The following is a 23,904-nucleotide window of genomic DNA, read 5'->3' on the forward strand; positions in this document are numbered from 1 at the left end:
GGGTGGTGGAGTCAGGGATGGTGGAGCCAGGGGTGGTGGAGTCAGGGGTGGTGAAGTCGGGGGTGGTGGAGTCAGGGGTGGTGGAGTCAGGGATTGTGTAGTCAGGGGATGGTGGAGCCAGGGATGGTGGAGCCTGTGGTGGTGGAGCCAGTGATGGTGAAGTCAGGGGTGGTGGAATCAGGGGTGGTGGAGTCAGGGATGGTGGAGTCAGGGATGGTGGAGTCAGGGGATGGTGGAGCCAGAGATGGTGGAGCCCGTGGTGGTGGAGCCAGTGATGGTGAAGTCAGGGTTGGTGGAGTCAGGGATGGTAGAGCCAGGGATGGTAGAGCCAGGGATGGTAGTGCCAGGGATGGTGGAGTCAGAACTAGTCTTCCCTGACACCACAAGCCCTTCTAAAGAGAACCTCTGGGTACCACTCTGGCAGCTGACAATGAGCTGGGTGGGTGCTGGGCTGTACCCAGCCTACCCTTCCTGTCCTAGTCAGGCATCACCTGGAGAATGTCACTGCTAAAGAGCCACCCCCAGCACTCCCCGCCATCCCTGGGGACTCTGTCAAGGAGAGGCCTTCACTATGGCACTTAGTTCTCTTCAGGGGTATATTAGGGCTCATGTGCCTGTCCTCCTGCTCAAGGCAGACCTGAGGGTCATATTTGAGGATCCAGGACCACAGGGCCACAATGACCTGCCTGGCCCCTTGCCCCTCGGGACTGCTGATTCATCTGCTGGATGGTCACCACCAGCCCTGCAGCCCAGTGGAGCTCCCTGTGGGGCTCAGCCTGTGGCCTCCATGCTTTATCCCTCAGGATCCCAGCAGCAAACCCACAAGTTAGATGGTATCTTTACACCCGGTCCCAGGGGAGGAAATGATGCTCAGGCAGGTGAAGGCGCCTGCAGAGGCCCTGCGGGTTCCAGTCTGGGTGTGGAGATTCCAGGAGCCTGTGCACCGGACCTCCTCGCCACTTGGCCAGAGCTGGTAGTTGGGTGGCAGGAGGGGCTGGAGCCAGCAGCCCTGGTGGGCACAGCTTCAGGACAAGCTGCTCTCAGGGTCTGGACAGAGTGGCTGGAAAAGCTGATCCCTTGAGTCAGGATTTCACGGAACTGGAAATAAAGGTGAAGGCCTTAACTGAACCTTAAGGAGAAAATAAAAACCCTTATAAATTCCTCTGTGAATGAGATAAAACTAGACTAAAATTGAATATAGTAAATGTAGAATAATTTAACATGGAGCCTCATGTCTTTTGACTCCAAGTAAAAGCTGGCCAATCTGAGTGTATTTAATATGGTGTCCAGCCAGGCAGGGGCCGGGGAGACAGGAAGACACCCAGAGGGCCCAGTCCATCCCTAAGCATCTCATGGAGCCTCATCCCCACCCAGCCCAGCGATCTGGGCTCCAACAACGGTGATTGAGCCGCCCTCATTCCTGGGGTGTCCCAACAGGCAGGCCTCCCACCTCCCTGAGAGCTGGTCACTGGGAGGGTCCCATGTCCTCCTCTTGGGCCAGCGCAAATGCTGCTCCCAGGGCTGGGGCCATGAGCTCAGGGGCCCAGGGTGAGCAGCACCCCCTGCCCCCACCTTTTCCCCTGAAGGAGCCACGGTGCTGTTCTTAAATGCCACGGACCTGGACCGCTCTCGGGAGTACGGCCAGGAGTCCATCATCTACTCCTTGGAAGGCTCCGCCCAGTTTCGGATCAACGCCCGCTCAGGTAAGCCCCCGACCCCAAGCACCCTGGTCCTCCACACCCTGAGGCTGACTGTCCATACCCGGCCCCAGAACCAGCCTCTGGGTCCGGGTCTCCTTCCTTTCAATTTTGAGCAGGCCAACTTTGAGCACCGGTGTAATCCCTGAAATATTAATTTGAGTGTGATTACTGAGCTTACCCAAAAAATCACAACGTGAATTGATCCAGGGAAGGATGTCTTTCAAGGGTGAAGAGTTGTATTATGTTTTAAATGTTTCATCTTACAAACAGCTGGTTAACACATCCCTTTTCAGGAGCACCTTTATTAAAGCCTCAGTGTCCCCCTCCCTCAGCTCCTGACCTCATTCTTAAAGCCTGGCTCCTCTTCCTACACAGATGTGTGCCTCAGTTTCCCCAGCTGTAAGATGAGGAAGATCATGTTAGGGCTGCTGTGTGGATTAAATGATGTATAACAGGGAGCACACTTTGAATCGTCCCCGGCACACAATAAGTGCTAAAAATATTACTATCGTTATTCTCTTTTGTTTATTCACCTCTGAGCCCCCTGCCCCAAGCTCCCGGCTCAGCCCATGTAACTCTCTTCTTTCTTCTTCATCTCTCCATGTACATTCCTCAGTTTTCTCTCTTCCTTGACGCTGGGAGAAAAAGTGGGCAGAAAGAAGCAGCAAGAGACCCAAGCTTTTCAGCCAGACCTGGGGAAGAATCTGGGACCTCTGTACATTCATTCATATGTTCATTCAGAAATTGGGGGTGGTGGCTGCTCTGAGCCAGGTGCTGTGCCAGGTGCTAGGGTACAGGAAGGAATAAGACATGGCCCTGACCTCATGACATTCCCAGTCAGCTCAGTGGGCATGCAAGGTACCCTACTTCCAATACCCATTTCTGTATGAGTTAAAGGAACTGTTGATGCTAAACAGCTACACCCTATCTCAGTGGCTTGAGACAATAGAAATTGGAATTCATATAGTCAACCCAGGCAGATGTTGAGTGACAGCCTTCCACATGATGATTCTGGGGCCCAGGCCCCTTCCATGTTGTGGCTCCAAGGTCACTGCTGAAGGGAAAAGAAAGCATGGGTTATCGGACTAGGAGGAGGTTATGGGCCAGGCCCTGCCTGGCAGTCACATCCAAGTAATAATTATCCCTTGGAAAGGAAGCAGGGATCTTTGGTGGACACTGGCCATCCCTACTGCAGGTGGTCAGTGGCCCAGCGGAGCATTAGCTCTTCCTGCTATCCATCCCTCTGCGGTGGAAGTCAGCCTTCAATCCCTTTCTTATATCCTTTTGCTGGAGGCTTGGGGAGCAGATGGCCGGTTCTGATGGGTACAAAGACTGAGGAAGGGGACCCAGGGCCCCCTTCCTCTTTTTCTATCTCTGAGAAAGTGAGGACCTTCCTCTTTTCTCTCAGGAGCATCCCCCACAGTGAGCCCTCATTCCCAGGGGTCTCAGAGTAATGTCATGAATGAGTATGAACCACATGCCCAGCACTGTTCCCAGGGCTCTGAGCAGCAGCATCTCATTCTGCCCTCCTCACCTGTGAGGCAGGTACTAGCCTTACCCCATTTTCCAGATGAGGAAGCTGAGCCACTGGGGAGGTTAAGTAACCTGACTGAGGACTCATAGAGCATGAACTTCTGAATCCAGAATCCAAACATTAAAGTTTCCATTATATGAGTAGCTCCCTGACCTTTCAGCCACCCCTGCCCTTGACTCCCCAGTCAGGACTCCAGCTCCACCTGGGGCCTTTAATGACACAGACTTTTTCTTGCTGCCTTAACAAGACTTTGGCTCCAAAGGTGTAAGCATTTTCCTCTGAGCTTCTCGGTCAAATTAGCCAGGCCTGCCCCACAGAGGTGGCCTTAATTGGATCTAATTTCCCAGACAGGAGAGGCTATCTATCATGCCGACAAGTTCATGTTTAAAACTTTTTAGAGATTAATTTCTTCCTCACCCTGCCAATTAATCGACACCACCCTGGCAGAGAATGTGGCTTGTTGGGCAGACCTTTGTGAGTCTTCCATTCCTGGCCTTAGTACCTAAGCTGCCCTGTCACCCACTCCCAGCTCCCTGCTCAGCCCTGCACAGACCAGAGGGCAAGCCAGCGTGCCACGGAGGGAACTGCCAGGGTAGAAGCAGTCCTAAAGGCAATCTGGCCCAGCTGCCTTGTTTCATGGTGGAAAGAACCAAGCACAGAGAAGTTAAGCGACTTGTCCCAGGTCACACAGCTCAGGCAATGGGGATAAAAAGATGGATAGCACACAGGCCCTGCCCGTGGGGAAAGCTCACAGTCCAGTGGAAGGAAACAGTCATTTTCTGAGTGTTGGGAGCCTCACCTAGAATTACTTTAACCTCACAACAGCTCTGTGTGGAAGTCACACTAATCTCTATTTTATAGATGAGAAAACTGAAGCTTCAAAAATTTAAAATTTTCCAAGGCCAAGCATCTGGGAAGGTCCATAATCAGAATTCAAATCCACGTCTCACATCCTCACCACATGGGCACTCTCCCATGGCTGATGCAAGCTGGTGAATGGCCTGGCTGCAGTGACTGCTGAAGTCTGCTGGGACTGGCTCACCCTGCTCCCAAGAGCTAGCGAGGCTCTCAGCTGTGAACTCCATATTCAATACCATCAAGTTGGTAGCTTAAAATGGGCCTTGCTGGGGCTATTTACACCAAGGAAGTTGGAAAATGCCTCTTTTTTTTCTTAATTTTGGGGAGCCAGTTGTCAAACATTTACCAGCACACCACTATCAGGGTGTGCTGGTAAATTTCAGTTACACCAAAATACAAAGAAAGACCAAATACAGGTGAACAAAAAATTGTGTTTAATTGTTCAGATTTAGCACACTAAAAAAATTCGAGGCCATGTAATTATTATGCTGTTCACAATGTAATTAGGAAATTGTTTTATAACTATTAATTATCAGTGCACGATAAGGCTGGATAGGTTGAACTGTCCAGTAATGAGTCATAAGTTAGAACGCGTGTGAACACCTGGTGTTTTTCTTTCCTGTCATTGTATTTCTGTGACTATATAAATAAACAGCGCCTGGCACTGTTCTAAGATTTCCATGATCTTAATTCAATTAACCCCATGACAGCCCTATGAGGTAGGTCCTATTATGGTTCCCTTTGAGCCCTGTGAGGAAACTGAGGCACCGAGGATTGAAGTACCTAGCTCCAGGTGATAAAGCCAGTAAGATAATGTCAAAAGTCTAAACAAGAGGTGATCTGTGACTGAGCTCAAGGCCTAATGGCCCTCCTGCCCTGTTTCTCCAGCCCCTAGCCCGAGAATCAGCCTAGATTTTCCCACATCTGCAAATATTTCCTCCCTGTGGGGTTACATTGCCCAGCTCTGGGGAGCTGGCTTCCAGGGCACGGGAGCTGTCCCGTCTCCCACTGTGATAAGCACCATCTCAGGAACATCTCACATCCAGGCTTTCAGATCATGGTCGCCTGCTAACATTTCTCATGCACGTTCTCACTCTCTCTCCTTCCCTCGCTCTCCCCCTGGCCCACCCAAACCCTCTCATGCACCCACTTCTCTCTCTGGCAGGGGAAATCACCACCACGTCACTGCTTGACCGAGAGACCAAGTCTGAATACATCCTGATTGTTCGCGCAGTGGACGGGGGTGTGGGCCACAACCAGAAAACTGGCATCGCCACTGTGAGTGTGCTCCCCTCCCATGCCCCAGTTCCCCCTCGCCAGCCAGGCTGCTGCTCCCCGCTTGTACCTCTGGACCGCCGTGTCCTCAGCCTGTGTGAGGCTTTGTCAGAGTGAGCAAGGGGGCAAAAACGAAGTCAGCAGCGGCAGAGGTCAGTCCCCGGGGCCACCACGGCTGTGGGGAAGAAAGGCATCACCACCAGGAATGGAGGGCCCTTGGGAGGAGCAAAATGACATACTTTCTCTCCTGCACCTAAAAATCCAGGAGGGCAGGTGGCAGAAGGCATGAGCCCTATAGGCCTCTCCGTGCCTTGGCACCTGCCAACAGAGCAGAAGCAGGCATTCCTGTAAGGAAGAGCAGCTCAGAGCAGGAAGCAGGGTCCTGGAGGGTTCCTGGGGACTTGCTCTTCCCCAACTGATGTGCCCCAGAGAGTAGAAAGCTAGAGGAACGAAATGTGGGGGCCTTGAATGAGCTCTCGGCTGCAGAAGTGAAGGGGGAAGTGAGAAGCGCTCTGTGAGAGAGGAAGCGGGAGGACCAGCTGACAGTCACTCCAGCCACCTCCCCGATTTGTTCCCCATTCGGTTTCTTTGGCTCACCCTCAGAACTGTGGCCCTCACCCAGCCTGCAGCAGCCACCCCATCCTTACCCAGCCAGAGAGGCTGGAGATGGTATCGCGTGGCCAGGGATTTGGTATGAAAATCCCCAATGCCCTACTCTGTCAAGGGAGGCCCCTGCTAATAGGAATCAGCCCTATAAATAACGTACCTGGTGGCAGGTGAGCAAAGAAATTGCTTGGCTTGTAGCTGAGATGGGGAAGCTCAAGGGATCCTATTAGATCCCCCACCCTGTCAGTCACCTTCAGCCAAGACTGGAGGCAGGGGTGGGAGAAGTCCCAGATCACAGCAAGGATTTCAGGAGTCATCACATCCATTCCACTGCCTCCTGATGGGACAACACTGGAACTCTCTCTCCTGAAGGGGCCTGGCTCCTTCCTGTCCTCCAAAGCCCAGGCCCTGCCCAAGGCTCCCAAGGTTGGTGGAGCTGGCGGAATTAATGCCAAGATTGCCCGTGGGCATCTGAGCATGTTTCCCCTGGCAGGCCCTGCTGGGCCCATCTTGGCTGGGTGCGTCTCCCAGCGCCTCTTGTGGTTTCACAGGTAAACATCACCCTCCTGGACATCAACGACAACCACCCCACGTGGAAGGACGCACCGTACTACATCAACCTGGTGGAGATGACCCCTCCAGACTCTGACGTGACCACGGTAGGTGGTGGCAGAGCAGCAGAACCGCTAGGCGGCCCTTTCCAGGGGTGTGTGCCCCTCCCACCGCGATCCCAGGGGGCCTGCCCATATGGGGCTGGTGGACTCTGTGTCCCTCTGAGCTGGCTCTTGCAATAGAGTTCTAGCAGTTCTCCTGCATGGTGAAAGGCAGTCAGAGATCAAGGGAAAGCCCTCCAGTGTCAGTAGGCCTCAGGCTTTGTCAAAGGGAGCTTCAGGCAGCCCAGGGACAGTGGCAGGGGAGGTCTGGCCGGTTCCACTTGCAAGTCACACGTGCCCTTAGAGCCCAGGACTCTGGCCACCTGCTCTGGAGAGCTCCCACCCCTACACTGCACAAGCCCCAGCTCCACCCCAGCACCTCTCTTTCACTGCTGTGCCCTGCAGCTCCCCCACAGGCTGGCCTCCAGGGCTGCTCAGCAAGGATTTTGTTCACCTCAGGAATTTTCTGGCACAGGTTTGCCAGGTTTGCACAGGCCCCTGTGTGTGTTGTGTGCTTATGTGCAGGAATGTGCACAACTCAGGGTGCAGAGGGGAGACACAGCCAAAGCCAGGGCATCCACAGGGCAGACCAGAATCCTGGGGAAACTGAGGAAGCCCAGGTCCCAGTCCCATACCATCTTCTCTGCTGGGAGATCCACGTTTTTCAGCCTTCTCCTCCACACCCTGTACACCACACGGCCTCACTTGGGGAAGCTTGTTCCCACAGGAACAGCCCCACTGCCACCCACCCAGCCCTGTGGGGGACCTGAATCCTGACAACTCACAGTAGCGCCATTGACTGAACAGCTGGGATGTGCCCTGAGCTTCACCTGACGGCTTCTCAGGAACTCTCTCCTCCTCACCATAATCTCACATGGCAGAGGGATTCCGCTGCCTCTGTACTGTGGAGGAGACAGACTTAGAGCTTGAAGGCTTGCCCAAGGTCCCAGAGCTTGTAAGGGGTGCAGTCGGGACTCGAACCCTGGTCTGTCTGACTTGGAGACAAGGGATTAGAAACCACCTGGCCCAGTCTTTATTCCTCTGGGAGGGGGCATCCACACACCAGCTGACAGCCAGTCAGTGAACATGTGGAAAGGAAGATAGGCATGACGGCCAATCCTTCCCTCCCTCTCTTTGTCCTTCCTTCCAGGTTGACCTCCTCTCCCATCCAGAGCCACTGCCAGGTATGGCTCTGGCACTGGAATAGGCACAATGGAATAGGGCAGAGGTGAGGGATCTGGAATCTGTGATTTTTCAAAGTCCCGTAGAGGAATTCCTTACAGCCCAGGGCCAGGTTTAGAAACCATTACCCTCGCCCTTTGACACAGCTCTCTGGGCTCTTTGGTGGGTGCTCTCTGCTGCTGCCTCGTGGGCACTGCACTGCCTCAGGATAACCTTCTCCCCACCCCAGCCAGGGATTCCAAGAGCTGGGGCTGGATCTCACCTGAGTACCTTCTGGTCAACCCTCATCTTTCCCTTAGGTTTCTGGGAAATTCCTCCCAAAGGGAACTGAGGGGCAGGTGAGGAAGGTTGCTCTGGGAGAAAGGGGCTGCATGGGACACCAGCCTGGATTGCCATTATCAAACAGTATACCCAGCAGACAAGGAGTGGGTGTGCCAGGTGAGGACTGCGCATAGCCTTGGGCATCTGCAAGCTCTGGTCCCCATGCCCTTCACCAGGTCTCCTGCCCTCTGCAAGCCCTTCTGAGCCATGAGCAGGCACGGACAATGGACCAGGGGCCTGCTGCCCAGTGCCTCCTCACTTTCCAGGAAACCCACAAGCCATCAGGGAACGTCTACTGCATGCCAGGCCCCACGCTTGTCTGGCTAAGGGTACAGGAAGCAACACCAGGCCGGGTGCAGTGGTTCATGCCTGTAATCCCAACACTTTGGGAGGCCAAGGCAGGCAGTTCGCTTGAGCCCAGGAGTTCAAGACCAGCATGGGCAACATAGTAAGACCCCCCACTCCCCATTTATTAAAAAAAAAATTTAAGTAGCCAGATGTGGTGGTGCATCCCTGTCGTCCCAGATACTCGGGAGACTAAGGCAAGAGGATTTTTGAGCCTGGTAGATTGAGGCTGCAGTGAGCCAAGATCACACCACTGCACTCCAGCCTGAGTGACAGAGTGAGACAGTCTCAAAAAAAAAAAAAAAATGAAGCTCCCGCCCTGCCTGCCTTTGGGGATTGTCACGTCACTCTTCTGTTCAAACCCCAGTGGTTCCCATCTCACCCTGTGCAAAAGCCAGAGTCCTTGCCAGACCTACAAAACCCTCAGGGTCCACCCCATTGTCACCCCTGAGGAGCCAGCTGTGTCATCCCAATCTGTAGTACAGAGCGGATGTGGCTGTTCCACCACTGGCGTCTGATGGGCACAGGCTTGAGCTTTTCAGTGCCCCAGGGTAGTATTTGAGACCTGAAAAATAAATGTGATGGCTTGAAAGTTCAAAGAGAAAAGGACAAAATCAAAATTAAAACTTGTTATATGAAACATCTATCAGATGAAAGACGGCAGTTTCAGTAACTATGAAATTTAGTGCTTGTGAAAATTTCATTACATTTGAGGACAAATTGGAGGTTAGATTTTTCTAGAATTCCTGAAAATTTTCCAGAATTTTCTGGAATTCCCAGTTACGTATGATGATTGCCAGGAAATCAGAAATCAAGAGGCTTCAACGTTAGTCAAGTTTGTCATAGCCAAATATTTTGAAAAGGAAGTTATGAAAATTCTTTCAAATTGTATAGCCATAAAACGTGTATATGCATTCATATGTATATACATGGGTATGCTTCATTACCTTGGAGAGGACCCCCTGGGGCCTTCTAGGGCCTCACAGTGGCCTAGGATGAGGTAGGGTCTGTGGCCAAAGTGCGAGGTGAGGTGGCTACAGAGGGAACGGCTAACCGAGGTTCAGGTGACAGAAGGAGGTGGTGATATTTGAACAGGGGCTGGCCCACCACCTGACTCATCTCCCACCCCACCATTCCCACACACCCACGCCCACAACCACCCATCACCAACACACAGGCCTTTGCTTTCCCTGCACCCACTTAACTCTCCCCGAGCTCAGAGCTTTTGCACAAGCCCTTTCCTCCCTGACCCCTGCTCTTTCCATAGGTAGCTCATTCTCTTTCATCTGTCCCAGCTTAAAACATCAGCTGTCTTAGAGAGGCCCTCCCTGACTACTGTCTAAAGTAGCTCAGACCCCTCTCCAAATTCTGTTTCCTGCAGAGCTGGGCCCACGATCTGTGCTTATTTGTTTGGTAGGCTATTTGCTTATTAAGAGGCACATGGTTTAGTGATTAAGCAGGCAGCCTCTGGCACGAAAATGCACAAGTTCTCACCCCAGCTACACCACTTACCAGCTGTGTGACCTTGGGCAAGTTGCTTAACCTCTCTGTGCTCCAGTTATTCTCATCTAAAAAATAGGGCTAGTAAGAGTCCCCACCTGATAGAGCTGTGATCAGCGCTTACTGAGCCGAGATATAGGAAGCACTGGCATATGGGGAGTGGTCAGTAAATGGTAGCTGTCATTATCATCACTATCATTACCATCATCTGCTTCCTTTGCTGGACTCGCACCTATCTCGTTCACTGTCAAACCACACTGCCTAGCACAGTTCCAGGCACATTGTAGGTGTTCAAAATATTTCAGAATATGTGTTGTTGAGGACTGACTCAGCTGGTGAATATCTTACCTTTCCTTCCCCCAACCCTCCAGCTCAGCCAGGCGGTGGCTGGGTCTTCCTTGTCGGAGGGAGACTAGGGCGTGTGGCCCAAGAGTCTCTCAAGAGCCCCCCTAGGCATGGCATGGGCCACAGCCCCTGGAGTCGGAGGCACAAGGCAACCCCAGTGATTTTCAGAGCTTGCATGCAGACAAGTGTCTTCCCACATGTGGCTTCATTTGGGTGCATTTGGAGTTGGTGCAGTGTGTGCATCTGCATGCACCGGGTGTGGCCTGGCATGCAAGCACTGAGGAGGTTCACCTGCACAGGCGTGCGCTGGCAGAGTGGCCATCTCTGTCTGCAAGGGAGATTTTGGTCCCACTCTCCTTTCTGGCTCCTGCAGCTGCCTTCAAGGACCTGGCTGATGGGCATTGATTTAGAGCCTTTCAGAGCCCTCCAGCAAAAAAAGAGAGGGGAGAAGCAGAGAATTATTCCCCGTCAGGCCAGGAGAAAAATGACGGGCGTGAAATGGGAAATAAATGAGGGGAAAGTGGTGAGATTCTACAAAATCGCCCAGCAGGGAGCCTGCAGGAGGGCTCACAGCCCTCCGCCCTCTCCTGTACTCCCAACTCACCCTGTGACCAGAGAGTGACCAAGAGGCCCAAAACCAGTGCCCATGCCCCAACCAGGGTCACTTGGAAGCAGCTACCCCTGGCACTCTCTGGCATGGTGGGGGCAGGAAGAGGGAATAGAACAGAACACCTCCCATGTGAAATTTATCTCAGCCTGTTCAGCAACAGGCCTGGCCTGGAACAAGTGATTCAACTGCTCTATTCCTCAGTTTCCCCATCCAGAAAAATAAAACCTGGAGAAAATCATCTCACCCCCAGGCTGGGTGTGGTGTCTCACACCTATAAACCAAGCACTTTGGGAGGCTGAGGCGGGAGGATCACTTGAGGTCAAGAGTTTGAGACCAACCTGGCCAACACGGGAAAACCTTGTCTCTATTAAAAATACAAAAATTAGCCAGGCGTGGTGGCTCTTGCCTGTAATCCCAGCTATTTGGGAGGCTAAGGTGGGAGGATCGCTTGAAACCAGGAAGTGGAGATTGCAGTGAGCCGAGATTGCACCACTGCATTTCAGTCTGGGCAATGGAGCAAGACTCTGTCTCAAAGAAAAAAAAAAAAATCTCCCTTTTCAAACTGTTGAGAGAAGCATTGTAAAAACGCAAGGAATGCTGGTCTTCTATGTCCATCTGTGAAATGACTTGGCCTGTTTTAAATTATGCCTGGAGTACCTAAGAGCCCCGTCTCCCGTTTGCAAAATAGGGGTGTTGGGGTCCCCTTTATGGAAGCTAGGGAAACTGAGGCAACATGCCCACAGCAAGATAAGGACACCTCAGGCCTGGAAGGCAGGGACCTCCCCTCCCCTACCCTTTGATGCTGCAAGACTGGGCTGAGGAGAGGAGGCTGAGCAGTCCAGGGTGGGAGTGGGGGCTGCCCCCGCTCCTCTGAAGGGGCAGCTGGCCTAGGGCACCACAGCATTCAGCCCTGCGTCAGCCCCTCTCTCCCCGGCCTCCCCAGGACCCGTGGACAGGGTAGATGGGAGTACTCAGCCAAGGCAGCTCGTCTGTCTGTTCTGGTCTGGTGGCCCCAGAGACACCTCTGGCTGGGGATTAAGCAGAGGAGGGACAGATTCTGCTGCCAAAGCACAAAAGGCTCCACATCAAGTAAGATGAAGGAGCTGACAAGCCTGGCTGTCCCCACCGAGTGTACTGCAGTTAAGAATAATCCTGTCCTGATGTGGCCCCAGGGACTGTGGTCACCTCCCCCGCACTGGTCTTGTCCACCCCTGCTGCCACAGTGGCCTCTGCGATGCAAGGTCGGGGTGAGTGAGGGGTAAGGGCCACCTCAGGAGCCTCCAGGCTGGGAGCTGGATCAGCTCCATGGCTGGGGCTGTGTGACCCTGAGACTGGCCTGTGCCTCTCTGGGCTCTGCTTTCTCCTTGTGGAAAGCAGGGCGGGTGGAGGATGAGGGAGCTTCCCCACAGAGCAGAGGATCCGTGCACGCAAGGGGCCTCAGCGAAGACGGGGAGCCCTCGAAGGCTGCAGGGGGCCCTTTGCCTTTTGTTTACGACATGGCTGTGTGGGATCTGGGACACTAAGGGACAGCAGGCTGTGGGGTTCACCGCCCCTGGGTTAGGGCGGCACTGAGCACTGACCCCTTCATGACATGGGGATTATAAGTGGGGAACAAGGCTGTGGGCTGGGGAGGTGAAGGGGCCAGAGTGTCTGAGGCCCAGTCCTGAGACCCTGCCCCTTATCAGGGACGGTGTACCTCCCTTCCAGGGAGCTCCACCCTCTCCTTCCTCAACACTCCCCCAGCCCCACGACTGCCCCAGATAACTGGGTCCCGCCTTCTGAAACTGGAGCCAGCCATGGCTTCCTCCACATGCCCTGTCATCTCTGGTGTCACAATCTAATGCTTCAAAGGAAGGAAGGAAGGGAGGGTTTGATGAGGAGGAACCCAGTCTCCAAAATCCAGGGTTTCAAATCCTTTCAAAAATCTCAGCTGGAGTACAGACTCCCCAGTCCTTCCCAGCCGCTCCCCTAGAGAACTCCTGCCTCCCATTCCTCTCAGACCCCCCTACTGGGCCCAGCAGGGAGGCTCACTTCCTGGGCTGGAGCCAGGATGCCCCCTTTCCAGGACCAACGTCTGAGCTCCGATACCCCCGGCCAGCCCAGAGACACCCTCCCCAGGCGCGGCTCAGCGAAGGGGTCTGCTCCCTCCCTGGCAGGTGGTGGCTGTGGACCCAGACCTGGGGGAGAATGGCACTCTGGTGTACAGCATCCAGCCACCCAACAAGTTCTACAGCCTCAACAGCACCACAGGCAAGATCCGCACCACCCATGCCATGCTGGACCGGGAGAACCCTGACCCCCACGAGGCTGAGCTGATGCGCAAAATCGTCGTCTCTGTCACTGACTGTACGGACCCCTCTCACCCCTCACAGCCCTCACACCTTAGGCTGCGGGCATCCCCGGTGACTGGGTCTCTGGGGGACCTGGGGCCCACCCAGGAGGGCTATGTCTGATCACCAAGAGTAGGGTAATACCCACGCCCCAGTTGTGACTCCCAGAGCACCCCGAGGGAACGGAGGGGGCTGGGGAGGCTAGCTGTGAGGCCCAGGCTGCTTCCTGGAGGGGCCATTGGGACAGAGGGCTCTGAATCTGCCACCCTCTTGCCACTTGCCTTCTTCCTGTCCGTTTTCTCTTGCACCCATCTTACCCCGTCCTCAGCCCCTTCTCGCCTTGGTCTCCCCAGGTGGCAGGCCCCCTCTGAGAGCCACCAGCAGTGCCACAGTGTTTGTGAACCTCTTGGATCTCAATGACAATGACCCCACCTTTCAGAACCTGCCTTTTGTAGCTGAGGTGCTCGAAGGCACCCCCGCAGGAGTCTCCATCTACCAAGTGAGTCTCTCTCATCTCATTCCTACCAGCCCAGAAGTGGGCAGTGGGTGCCCAAGGGGCCTCGCCCAGGCTGAACACTTTGCAGAGCTGGGGCAGGGGAGGAGCTGGATCTTGAAGGACAGAGGCTCTGGAGATGTGGAGGGAAGTGTGGCAGGAAAGGATAGGGAGATGGGCAAAGGCAGAGGGAGAGAGAGGGAGAGAGGCAAGATGGAATTCTGGAAGTCGTGTCCAGATTTCTCAGGGCCTGATTATGGAGGTCTGGCCCAGGACCTTCCATTCCCTAAGCCTGCAGATGGTTCTAGAATACAAAGAAGGCCAGATGAGTGTAGCCCTGGGCATCCACCTCTCCCATGGCTTCCCGTAAGCCCCGGATCAGCTCCCTCTACTACAGTAGAGGGGCCTCTCCCCACTTTGCAGGGCTGTAAAGAGACTTGCCCAAGACCCTGTGGCCAAGCAAGCATGGGGCACTGGCTTCTTTGCCTCTTGTTCCATCATCTTCTGGTCAGGGGGATCCTGAAGGTGCTGGTTTAGGGGAGAGGACATCAAGGGTTTCGAGTCCTTTCAAAACCTCAGCCCTCCAGAGGCCGTTTGGGAACACTGGAGACCCTCCTGCTTAAGAGCATGGGCTGTGGAGTCCAAACAACAGGGGTGTGGATCCCATCTCCAGCACCAGGGTGCTGTGTGACTTGGAGCAAACTGCTTAACCTCTCTGAGTCTCAGTTTCTCATCTGTAAAATGGAGATAATAATAGTACCTGCCTGGCTGTGCTGTGGGGACTCAATCAGACACATGTATGAAGCACCCTGGAACTTGGACACAGGAAACACAGTAGCTGTGGTGATCACTGTGTATCTGTCACAAGGGCTTATATCTGAGACGCAATGGCTGTATCAAGTTAGCCTGTTCCCATTAGAAGAAGACGGGGTTGTTTCTCAGAATGCCAGAGGGAGTGAGCTTGGTGGTGCCCCATAGGCCCAATGTGCCTCAGTTTCTTCATCTGTAGTAGGAGGTGGTGTTCTTTGGTGGGTCCTCAAACCCCCAGCAGGGGGAGCCACAATGCAGGGAACAGCAGCCGGTCCCCGAGGAAGCCCCCAGACTAGAGGGGAGGCGGGGTGAGAGTGAGTAAACCCCCAAACCCGGTTCTCTGGGGGCTCACGGCCAACGAAGAAAGATGCCCACCAATGCAACTTCTGAGTTCATAGACGAAGGAGCGGGGAGCGTTTAATCTGGAAACTGTCCCCACGTACAGGATGAGGGCCCTCCCTTGAACTGTGGCTCCCGGGTCCCACCTAGGACCTCAGGCGATTCCGATTTCTGCGGGTTGTGCAGAAGAGCCTTCTCCAGGGGAGTAGAGCTGTGTTCAAGTAAAGTAAAAACACTGAGCCCCCCGTCCTGGAAAGCATGCAAGCTGAGTCCAGACACCTCTCGTCCAGTTTGCTGGATGTGAAATAGATCAGACGACCTTGATGTTGTCTTCCAATCCTGAAAGTCTTGGCTTAATCCCAAACTCTTATTTTAGCTATTATTACACATTTCCCCAAATGCCTTGGATCCACTTCAGTAAAACTTTATTCAGGGAACCGGGGTCTTGAGTTGGGCGATCTGATCAGGGCTGGAGGTGCAAATGAGAACAGTGTAGGAGCTTGGGAGGAGGCTTGCCTGTACGTGGCCGCAAACAGCTTTTTAAAAAAAAAATAATAATGAAATCCTCAAGTGACTTTTTAAAAAGAACCCTTGATGTCATTTTATTTTTGCTGTTGCTGTCTCACAAAGCAAAGCAAAGCGGGGGAGGGGAAGCCTGTGGATCCAGCCTTCTATGTGGTTGAACTCCAGATAACAGTGGGGTCCTTAAGCTGGAACAGCTGCCCCAAACCTGGAAGGGCTTCCTAATGGGGAGAGCAGGGGCTGAAGCGGGGAAAGCACTGTAGAGACCTGAGCTCTTGTTCTAAAAAGTCCCTCTGCCACCCCATCGCCAGCCTAACTTGGTGCATCCGGATGCCTTTCAGCTGACGTGCGACCCCCTTGGAGAGCATCTGGGAGGGTTCCCTGGGGACAGTGGCCTGGCCTAAGGCTTGGAGGGGAGCAGATGCGTCTGGCTGCAGCCAAGTGTGGCTTGGCAGGGAGGAGGGAGCACTTCTTGGGGGAGAGGCACCCGTCCCAGTGTCCCCCCCCGCCCTCATGCTGCCCCTCCTCACCCTCAGGTGGTGGCCATCGACCTCGATGAGGGCCTGAACGGCCTGGTGTCCTACCGCATGCCTGTCGGCACGCCCCGCATGGACTTCGTCATCAACAGCAGCAGCGGCGTGGTGGTCACCACCACCGAGCTGGACCGAGAGCGCATCGCTGAGTACCAGCTGCGGGTGGTCGCCAGTGATGCAGGCACGCCCACCAAGAGCTCCACCAGCACGCTCACCATCCACGGTGAGGGGCACAGGGCCTTCTGCTGTGTGCTCAGTGTGTGGGCACAGGCCTGGGTCAGGGCCAGGGGGAGAGGGAAGCCCGTGTCCCCCACTGCTGTCTGCTGGACTTGTAGGCACAGGCTCCCTTGTTAATGAGGTGCCCTCCTCAGCTGGAGCCATTCAACACAGCAGAGCCTTCTCCGCACCTGGCCACTGCCTTCAGTGCCCCAGAGCTCAGGGGCAGTGGCCTGGACCTGCTGCCAAGGCCCCGTCACCCCCACCACTCCTGGCCTCTGATCACAGCAACAGCAGAGAGGGCTTGAGAAGCCGCCAGGACCCTCAGGGTCATGAACAGGCGGGGAGGGTGCAGAGCCCTTTGTCTTCTTTGGAAGGCCAGAGTTTTTGTTTGGGAGACATAGAGGAGACCTCCCCCTCCATGGGTGTGGAATCCCTGGGCTGGCAGTGGCAGGGCATCACCCTGGGAAGAGAGCAGCTGGGACTCCTGGACTCCCTAAGATCGTCATGCCCCTGGGACTGTCATGCTCATTCCCAGTGTCTCTGCCCTCTATTGGTGAAAGGACAGGGTACTGTTTCCACTCTGGATGAATCGTTAATTTTCAGGACAGGATGGGGACATAAGCTGTTGCCAAGGGGCCAGGAATAACCCCAGGGAAATAAAGGCAGAGTTTAACAGGCAAGACATGGCCTGTTCCCAGGCCTGTTCAGTCCCATGCTAGCTCTGCCGGCCTCTGTGGCTTGGCAGGGGGGCAGGGGAGGGAGTAGTTAGCTCGGCACAGGTGCAGACACTGACCCTCTTCAGTCGAGACCTGAGATGGTGAGGATTTCAGAGAGCACGACATTCTCTCTCCCATCGGTCCAAGGCTTGCCTGTGGGTTTCTGGTGCCAGTTTCAGGACCCCCTTCTTGGCCGATGATTGACAGGGAATATGTCCCAGCTTTAAGAGAGGACCCCTGGAGGGCCTTTCTCCAAGCCCCAGCAGAAGTCATAACATCAAACGGGCCCGGCATCTCCCCTGGTGATACCACTTAGAGGAACCCAAGTGGAGTGGGGATGACTTCGCTATGAAGGTTGTCCAAGCCCCATCTGCCGAGGAATAGGGGCCCAGCATGCAGAGCTGAGTAAACAAATCCGTAAGGGAAATTAAACCTTATTTCGGGGGGTGGGATTTTCAAAGTGAGCTCCCTTTGCTGAAACTCCATTGCACACTGAGGGTAGATCTTGAGGCTCCAGCTCTCCACTCTGCCACTGTGTGACTTTGGACAAGTCACTCAGCTGCTCTGAGCTTCTGCTTCCTCAGCTCCACAGTGTGTGTAATAATGCCTGCCTCCTAGGGTGCTCTGAGGGCTGCCTGTGGTCCTGTACGGGAAGCACTCAGCATGGGCTTGGCACGCTGGACAAGCTCATAAATGGTCACTGTCGTCATGGTTGTCATGATTGTCTGTGTTGTCATGGTCGTTGTTAGGCGCATACTGGAGAGAGGTTCTAAGGTTTTCTCTCCTCCCTTTGACAGCTGAGCAGCAATAAGCCCCGAGAACACAGGGACCGCAGGAGGGTCTGGAGCACTGGTGGGCTTGGTCCTGGCCCCGGTGGGCATGGGGGGCCCTGGGCTCACAGCCAGGAGGTGTTGACACAAATGCAACATGGAGCCCGTGACTCCTTTGGGAATTCGTTCCCTACTTGGTCTGGGGCTGGAGCCGCTGCTCCAGAGCTGGGTGGTCTGCAGCAGAAGCCAGGCCTAGCCCCGGCGCCCATTCCGCCCCACAGTGCTGGATGTGAACGACGAGATGCCCACCTTCTTCCCGGCCGTGTACAACGTGTCTGTGTCCGAGGATGTGCCACGCGAGTTCCGAGTGGTCTGGCTGAACTGCACGGACAACGACGTGGGCCTCAATGCCGAGCTCAGCTATTTCATCACAGGTGCTGTCCCCGCCTCCGCCCACCTGTGCAGGCCTCTTGGGGCCCTGCCCCCACCCCTCCCAGATAGACTAGGTGGGGGGCAGGTGAGGGTGGAAAAGAGGTCAGGGTTCTACCGTGGAGCTTTAACCCCTGTTGATGCCTCCCGAGGATTTGCTCCTGGCTCTTCCCAAGGGCTTTGCAGCCAGATCACTCTGGACTGGCTCCCTGGGGACCTCCTGAACCAGTTGCTCGCAGGGATGGGGAGCATCTACCAAGGTTCATTCCAGAGGGAGGTGAGGCCCCATAATTCCTAGGGAGGAGCCCTGAGCTGCACTCCCTGCCCCACGTATGGGTGGCAGAGCAGTGACTGGGGGAACGTGGCCTCATCCTTCCTCGGGGACCCGTTACTCAGGAGAATTCCCATCTGTTTAGAGGCAGATGGTTTTGATCACCCTAAATGAAATGGTTTTAGCTCAAAAATGTTGCCTGGCTGTTGCCTGCAGAGCTATGGCCACAGATGATGAGGCCATGTCCTGGCTCACAGGGGAAAGTGAACCGCAATGGATTAGTGATGTCTGCCACGGTGATAGGATTGGTAGGTGGTGGCACACATCCCATGGATTTGCCATTCCTGGATGAGAACACAACTTCTTAGCCTCCCTGACACACGAGAGGTGCTGGGATACATGGGGGTGCGGTCTTCCCCGTTCCTCAACCCTCCTTGGCCCTTTTACCAACTCAGTCTTCTCTCTGTCCATGACCTGCCTATCAACACACATGTTGCCTCTGCATATGTGTGCCTGTACACACGAGCAGGGCACACAGCAGCCTCCCAAGGCCCCCCATGAAGCAAGGAAGCCTGGCTCACAGCCCATCTGTGGCTCTGCTGCGGCCAATGTGACCTCCCAGCCCTCAGCCTTCCCTTTCTTCCCTCGCCTCCCTGAAGGGACCCAGCACCCTCAGGCCTACTCCTCACACTCTGGCCCTCAAGTCGGCCCTAGGGAGGGCTTAGGTGCCAAGACCCCTCACATGGCACCAGCTCCGTGGCTCCACTGCCCGCACTTCTTGCGTCCTAGTTCTGCCCTGGGCTCCCTGGGAGCCGGAGTGTGTCCCTTGCCAATGGTACTTCAGACACTGGGGAGCGCTGGAGGTCTGGGAGTCAGAATGCTCTCCCCAGGGGCAAACCAGCAAGGACAGGGGAGCACCTAGCAGCCCGCAGGATGACTCTTCAGCACCCCAAAGTGGTGGGCTCCTGCTGACTGCCCAGAGCCCTCCTGGATTCTCAGTGTGCTTTCTCCAAGGAGCTGAGCCCAGTCCTGCCCAAGCTTACCACAAAGCTGGTGTCATGGCGCCCTCTGCTGCCCAGAACACCACACTGCTCGCCAGCTGGCAGGGGAGGGGTCTCCACACTATTCTGGGAGTTCTTTCCTGACTCCCGTCCACCCCAATAGGAGACCCTCACACTTCCCACCTGTCCCAGAACTCAAGGAGACTCTAATCCCTGTCTCCTGTATGCCTGCCTTGACTCCTCCCTCTGTGGAGCCTCCATGTCCCCATTCAGGGAGCTTCGATCCTCAGCCCATCTCACCTCCAAGATGAGGGGCCTGGGGGATGCCCAGCCAACTCCAGAGTTCTCAGCTGCATATCCAAGCCCCTACGCAGGTTAGCTGCTCAGATGCTTCTGTGGGACAGGCCGGGAGCGGAGGGGTGAAGGACACGCCCAGGGACCCACACACGGAGAAACCCAGAGTGGCACAGGCACGCCACCGAGCGAGGGGTTCTCCTCTGTGAAGTGGAGGCTAAATGAAGTGGTCTGCATGAAGTACCTGTAAACAGGAGGTGCTTCATGAAGGTTAGGAAACGATTCCAGGCATCTGGCGCCCCCACTGAGCCCACCCAGGCTGTACCCGAATCAGAGCACCTCAGGCAGGGCTGAATCGGCAGCACAGTCTCCCACTCCTGAACTCACCAGGGCAGGTCCCAGCTCAGGAGCAGAGCCCCCGCTTCTCCTGCCCGGGAGCTCTGTTTCCCAGCCGGAAGCTTCCTGTCCTTCACCCACAGGTGGCAACGTGGATGGGAAGTTCAGCGTGGGTTACCGCGATGCCGTTGTGAGAACCGTGGTGAGCCTGGACCGGGAGACCACAGCCGCCTACATGCTCATCCTGGAGGCCATCGGTATGCACCAGCCCCTCACCCACCAACACAGTGATCTGGGCAGAGTTCACACTGAGTGCCTCCCAAGAGCCGGCCTTTTGCTAAAGGCTGAACTCTGCCCAGGTGCCAGTGGAGAAAGGGCCACCAGATATTCACCAAACATTACTGAGCACTTACCAGGCATGAGGCTCCCTGTGTGGTGCTACATGCGAGACTTTAGGATGGTAAGGTGGGAGCTGCATGGGAGACCCATGTGTGGACAAATTGCTGCAAATCCAGGCAAGCCAGCAGGAAGGGGAAAGGATGACATAAGAGTATCGGGCAGTGGTGCAGACACAGAGGGGAGAGGTCATGGGAGGCTTCCTGGAGGAATCGACATCTGGGAGTTTCTTTGAGTGAGTTAGGACCCTTTCAGCTGCAAATTTTAAAATAAAATAAACTGACTTCAGCAATATGGGCTCACAAAATCAGTGCACTGGGAGATGCAGCTTCCGGTATGACTGGATTCAGGACTCAGGTGACACCTCAGGCTTCAGTCTGCATTGACTGGCACTGCCTCCTGTGTGTTGATGTATTAGTCTGTTTTCACGCTGCTGATAAAGACATACCCGAGACTGGGTAATTTATACAGGAAAAAGGGTTTAATGGGACTTACAGTTCCACGTGGCTGGGGAGACCTCACAATCATGGCAGAAGGCAAGGAGGAGCAAGTCCCGTCTTACACGGATGGCAGCAGGCAAAGAGAGAATGAGGAAGATGCAAAAGCAGAAACCCCTGACAAAACCATCAGATCTCATGAGACTTATTCACTCCCACGAGTACAGTATAGGGGAAACCGCCCCCATGATTCGATTATCTCCCACTGGCTCCTTCCCACAACACGTGGAAATTATGGGAATATCATTCACGTTGAGATCTGGGTGGGGACACAAAGCCAAACCGTATCAGTTGGTGTTATTCTTCAGCTCACATGGTGGCAGGTCATTGCCCCAGCCTCACCGGTACACATTCTCAGGTTCAAGTGCAGCAGCAGGGAAGACAGCACTTGTCTCTTTCCCCTCCCTGGCAGAAGCCCTCAGGTCAGCTCCAGATAGATCCATTCTGCCCCAGTGCCCATTCCTGAGCCCCTCACTGTGGCCAGGGAAGTGAGATGTGCTGATTACTTAGACCTAAGTCACACGCCCATCCTTGGATCTGGGGGCAGTCCTACCTGTCCAGCATTCCAGGCCTCAGAGCCTGGAAGGGAAGGTCCACAGGGGGACATTCAGGACATGGCCTTCCCAGGGGAGCAAAGGGCAGTGCTCATGGACAAAAACAAGGGGTGCCCACTGCAGCCTTGGAGGCCACACAAGGTTTCAGTACACGAAGAAGCAGGGAGGGCATTTCAGGCAGAGACACCAGCCCATGCAAGAGCCTGGAGGTGGGAAAGCGCCCTGTGTGCATCAGCACATGTGCATACACTGCAGCTGGCCATGGAGTGGCCCGCACTGGGGAAGGGGAGGCTGTGATCAGGCAGGGCCATGGGTGGAGGCCTCAACATTGGCCAAGAAGTTTAGTCTTCGGTCTCTGGGCAGCAGGGAACCCTTCAGGGTCCCAGAGGGGAAGAGTGTTAGGATGAGGCCTGTGCCGCCAGGTGCCTCTGGTCCTCCCAGGAAGTTTGCAGTAGCTGAGTAAGAAGGGAATGAATTCTCTGGGCCTCACTCTTTCCAACCATCCATCCCTTCCCAGCCTGCCCATGCCCAGATGCCTCTGCCCTCTGCCCTGCTCTCCTCCCCTCTTGGGATGGCCACCCACCCTCTCGAGACTTGTTATCACCCCTGAGTCCAGCCTTCACGTTGGGCATTGACTGGCAGGAGGAGAGGGCTTCCGCCAGCCTTCCAGGGAGCCTCCCCCCCCACACACCAGTCCCAGCCAGAGCAATAAGCCAGCCCCCAAGGGTGGTGGGAGGCTCGTCTGGAGAGGAGCTTTGGAGGGTGAGAAGACCTACCTCCAGTGAGCGACAGCACAGCCACATATGGTCAGCCGGCCTGGGGAAGAAGCATGGAGTCACCCTAGGCCTCCAGGCTACTCCAGCTGCCTGCACTCTCCGCTGGGGTGACTACTCTTGTCTGGACATGCAGCGCTGGTTACAAGCTCCTTCCTCCAGGGAGGACAACTCAAGAGCTGCCCCGGGGCTGAGTGAGTGCCCCATCCTCACCACCTCCCAGCCCTGGGAGGTTCCTGCTGGGAACTGGACGGGCACAGTCTCCGGGTACCTTAGGCTTAGATCCCAAGCAAAACCCGTGTCCCTGAATGCGGAGGGGATGTTTGTTTGACCTATCCAATATTTTATAAAGAATGACCATTAGTTGTGAACGTTTAAAGATCAGGAAATTTTATTTAAAAGCTCAGATGTTCAATTTCTCATGAGAAATCAGAAGATCTGGTGTCCCTGGGCCCACATTCTGCCTGTCAGCTGTGGACTGGGGTGGAGGACAGCTGCCCCTCGAGCAGGGGCCCATCCAGGTGTTTGACCCGGGTGCTGTACCCACCAGTCCCTGACGGCAGTTGGCTCTTTGCTCTGAGTACCTGTATCTGCATCCTAACTTTGCCACGACAAACTACCACAAACTTAAAACAGCAGAAGTGTATTCTCTCCTGGTTGTTGAGGCCAGAAGTTAGAAATTAAGGTGTTGGCAGGGTCATGCGTCCTCCAAAGGCTCTAGGGACAATCAGTCCTAGACTCTCCCAGTTTCTGGAGTTGCTGGGCATTCGGTGGCTTGTGCAGCGTAACTCCAGCCTCTGCCTCCATCTGCATGTGGCCTCCTCCTCTCTTGTCTCAAATCTCCCTCTGCCTTTCTCTTATAAGGACACTTGCCATTGGGTTTATGGGCCACCCAGATCACCCAGGATGATCACTTCTCAAGATCCTTAACATAATTACATTTTCAAAGGCCTTTTTTCCCAAATAAATTAACCTTCACAGGTTCCCAGGGATTTAACATGGGTCTGTTTTTTGGGAGCCATCATTCAATCCACTTAAGTGCCTCAGTTACCGCCTCCGTAAAATGGGGATGACAGTAAAGTGCCTGCTTCGTGGGTTGCTGTGAGGACTGAATGGGTTAGAAGAATGGCTGGCACATGGTGTTACCTAAGTATTAGATACTGTTAGTGTTATTCCTAAACTAAAAAGGAAGTCACCCCTTGCAAAGGCTAGGGCAGATGGGGTGGAACAGGGCACCTCTCTGGCTGGTGCCCGGGAGTATGCAAAGGCACAGGAAGCGTGTCCCTCTCTCAGGCAGCTGCTAACACCTGTCTTCCTTCAACTCCCACAGACAACGGCCCTGTAGGGAAGCGGCACACAGGCACAGCCACCGTGTTCGTCACTGTCCTGGACGTGAATGACAACCGGCCCATCTTTCTGCAGAGCAGCTATGAGGCCAGCGTCCCCGAGGACATCCCCGAAGGCCACAGCATTGTGCAGGCAGGTGGCCCGTGGCTTCTGGGGCAGGTGGTGGGCTGGGGGAGGCAGGGCCACACACAGCCCTGAGGGCACATGCTCAGTGGCACCAGAGGCGGAAGCAAGTAGGGGCCCAGGGTGGGTCTGCTGCTCTGGAAGGTGCTGTGGGGAAAGGGGAACCCAGGCCCCCTCCCATCTCAGGGAGTCTGGGCCCCCAGGTTACAGAGCTGAGGATAG

At 54.9% G+C, this 23,904-nt stretch overlaps 1 protein-coding gene across 1 annotated transcript in view; it reads left to right on the forward strand.

The window, feature by feature from the left end:
* The window catches only part of LOC111537880 (cadherin-23-like), a 45,427-nt gene extending 21,557 nt beyond the window's left edge, over nt 1-23,870 (forward strand). Inside the window, exons 7-15 of the mRNA XM_023204999.3 lie at nt 1,587-1,703; nt 5,258-5,370; nt 6,525-6,632; nt 13,086-13,275; nt 13,613-13,758; nt 15,960-16,179; nt 17,943-18,095; nt 20,136-20,249; nt 23,543-23,870. Of these exons, the coding sequence (XP_023060767.1) occupies nt 1,587-1,703; nt 5,258-5,370; nt 6,525-6,632; nt 13,086-13,275; nt 13,613-13,758; nt 15,960-16,179; nt 17,943-18,095; nt 20,136-20,249; nt 23,543-23,757 (1,376 nt within the window). The 3' untranslated portion in view covers nt 23,758-23,870. The remainder of the gene's footprint in view (nt 1-1,586; nt 1,704-5,257; nt 5,371-6,524; nt 6,633-13,085; nt 13,276-13,612; nt 13,759-15,959; nt 16,180-17,942; nt 18,096-20,135; nt 20,250-23,542) is intronic.
* Nucleotides 23,871-23,904: the final 34 nt, after the last annotated feature.

The sequence above is a fragment of the Piliocolobus tephrosceles genome, chromosome 9 (genome assembly GCF_002776525.5).
Source record: "Piliocolobus tephrosceles isolate RC106 chromosome 9, ASM277652v3, whole genome shotgun sequence".
Classification (NCBI taxonomy): domain Eukaryota; kingdom Metazoa; phylum Chordata; class Mammalia; order Primates; family Cercopithecidae; genus Piliocolobus; species Piliocolobus tephrosceles.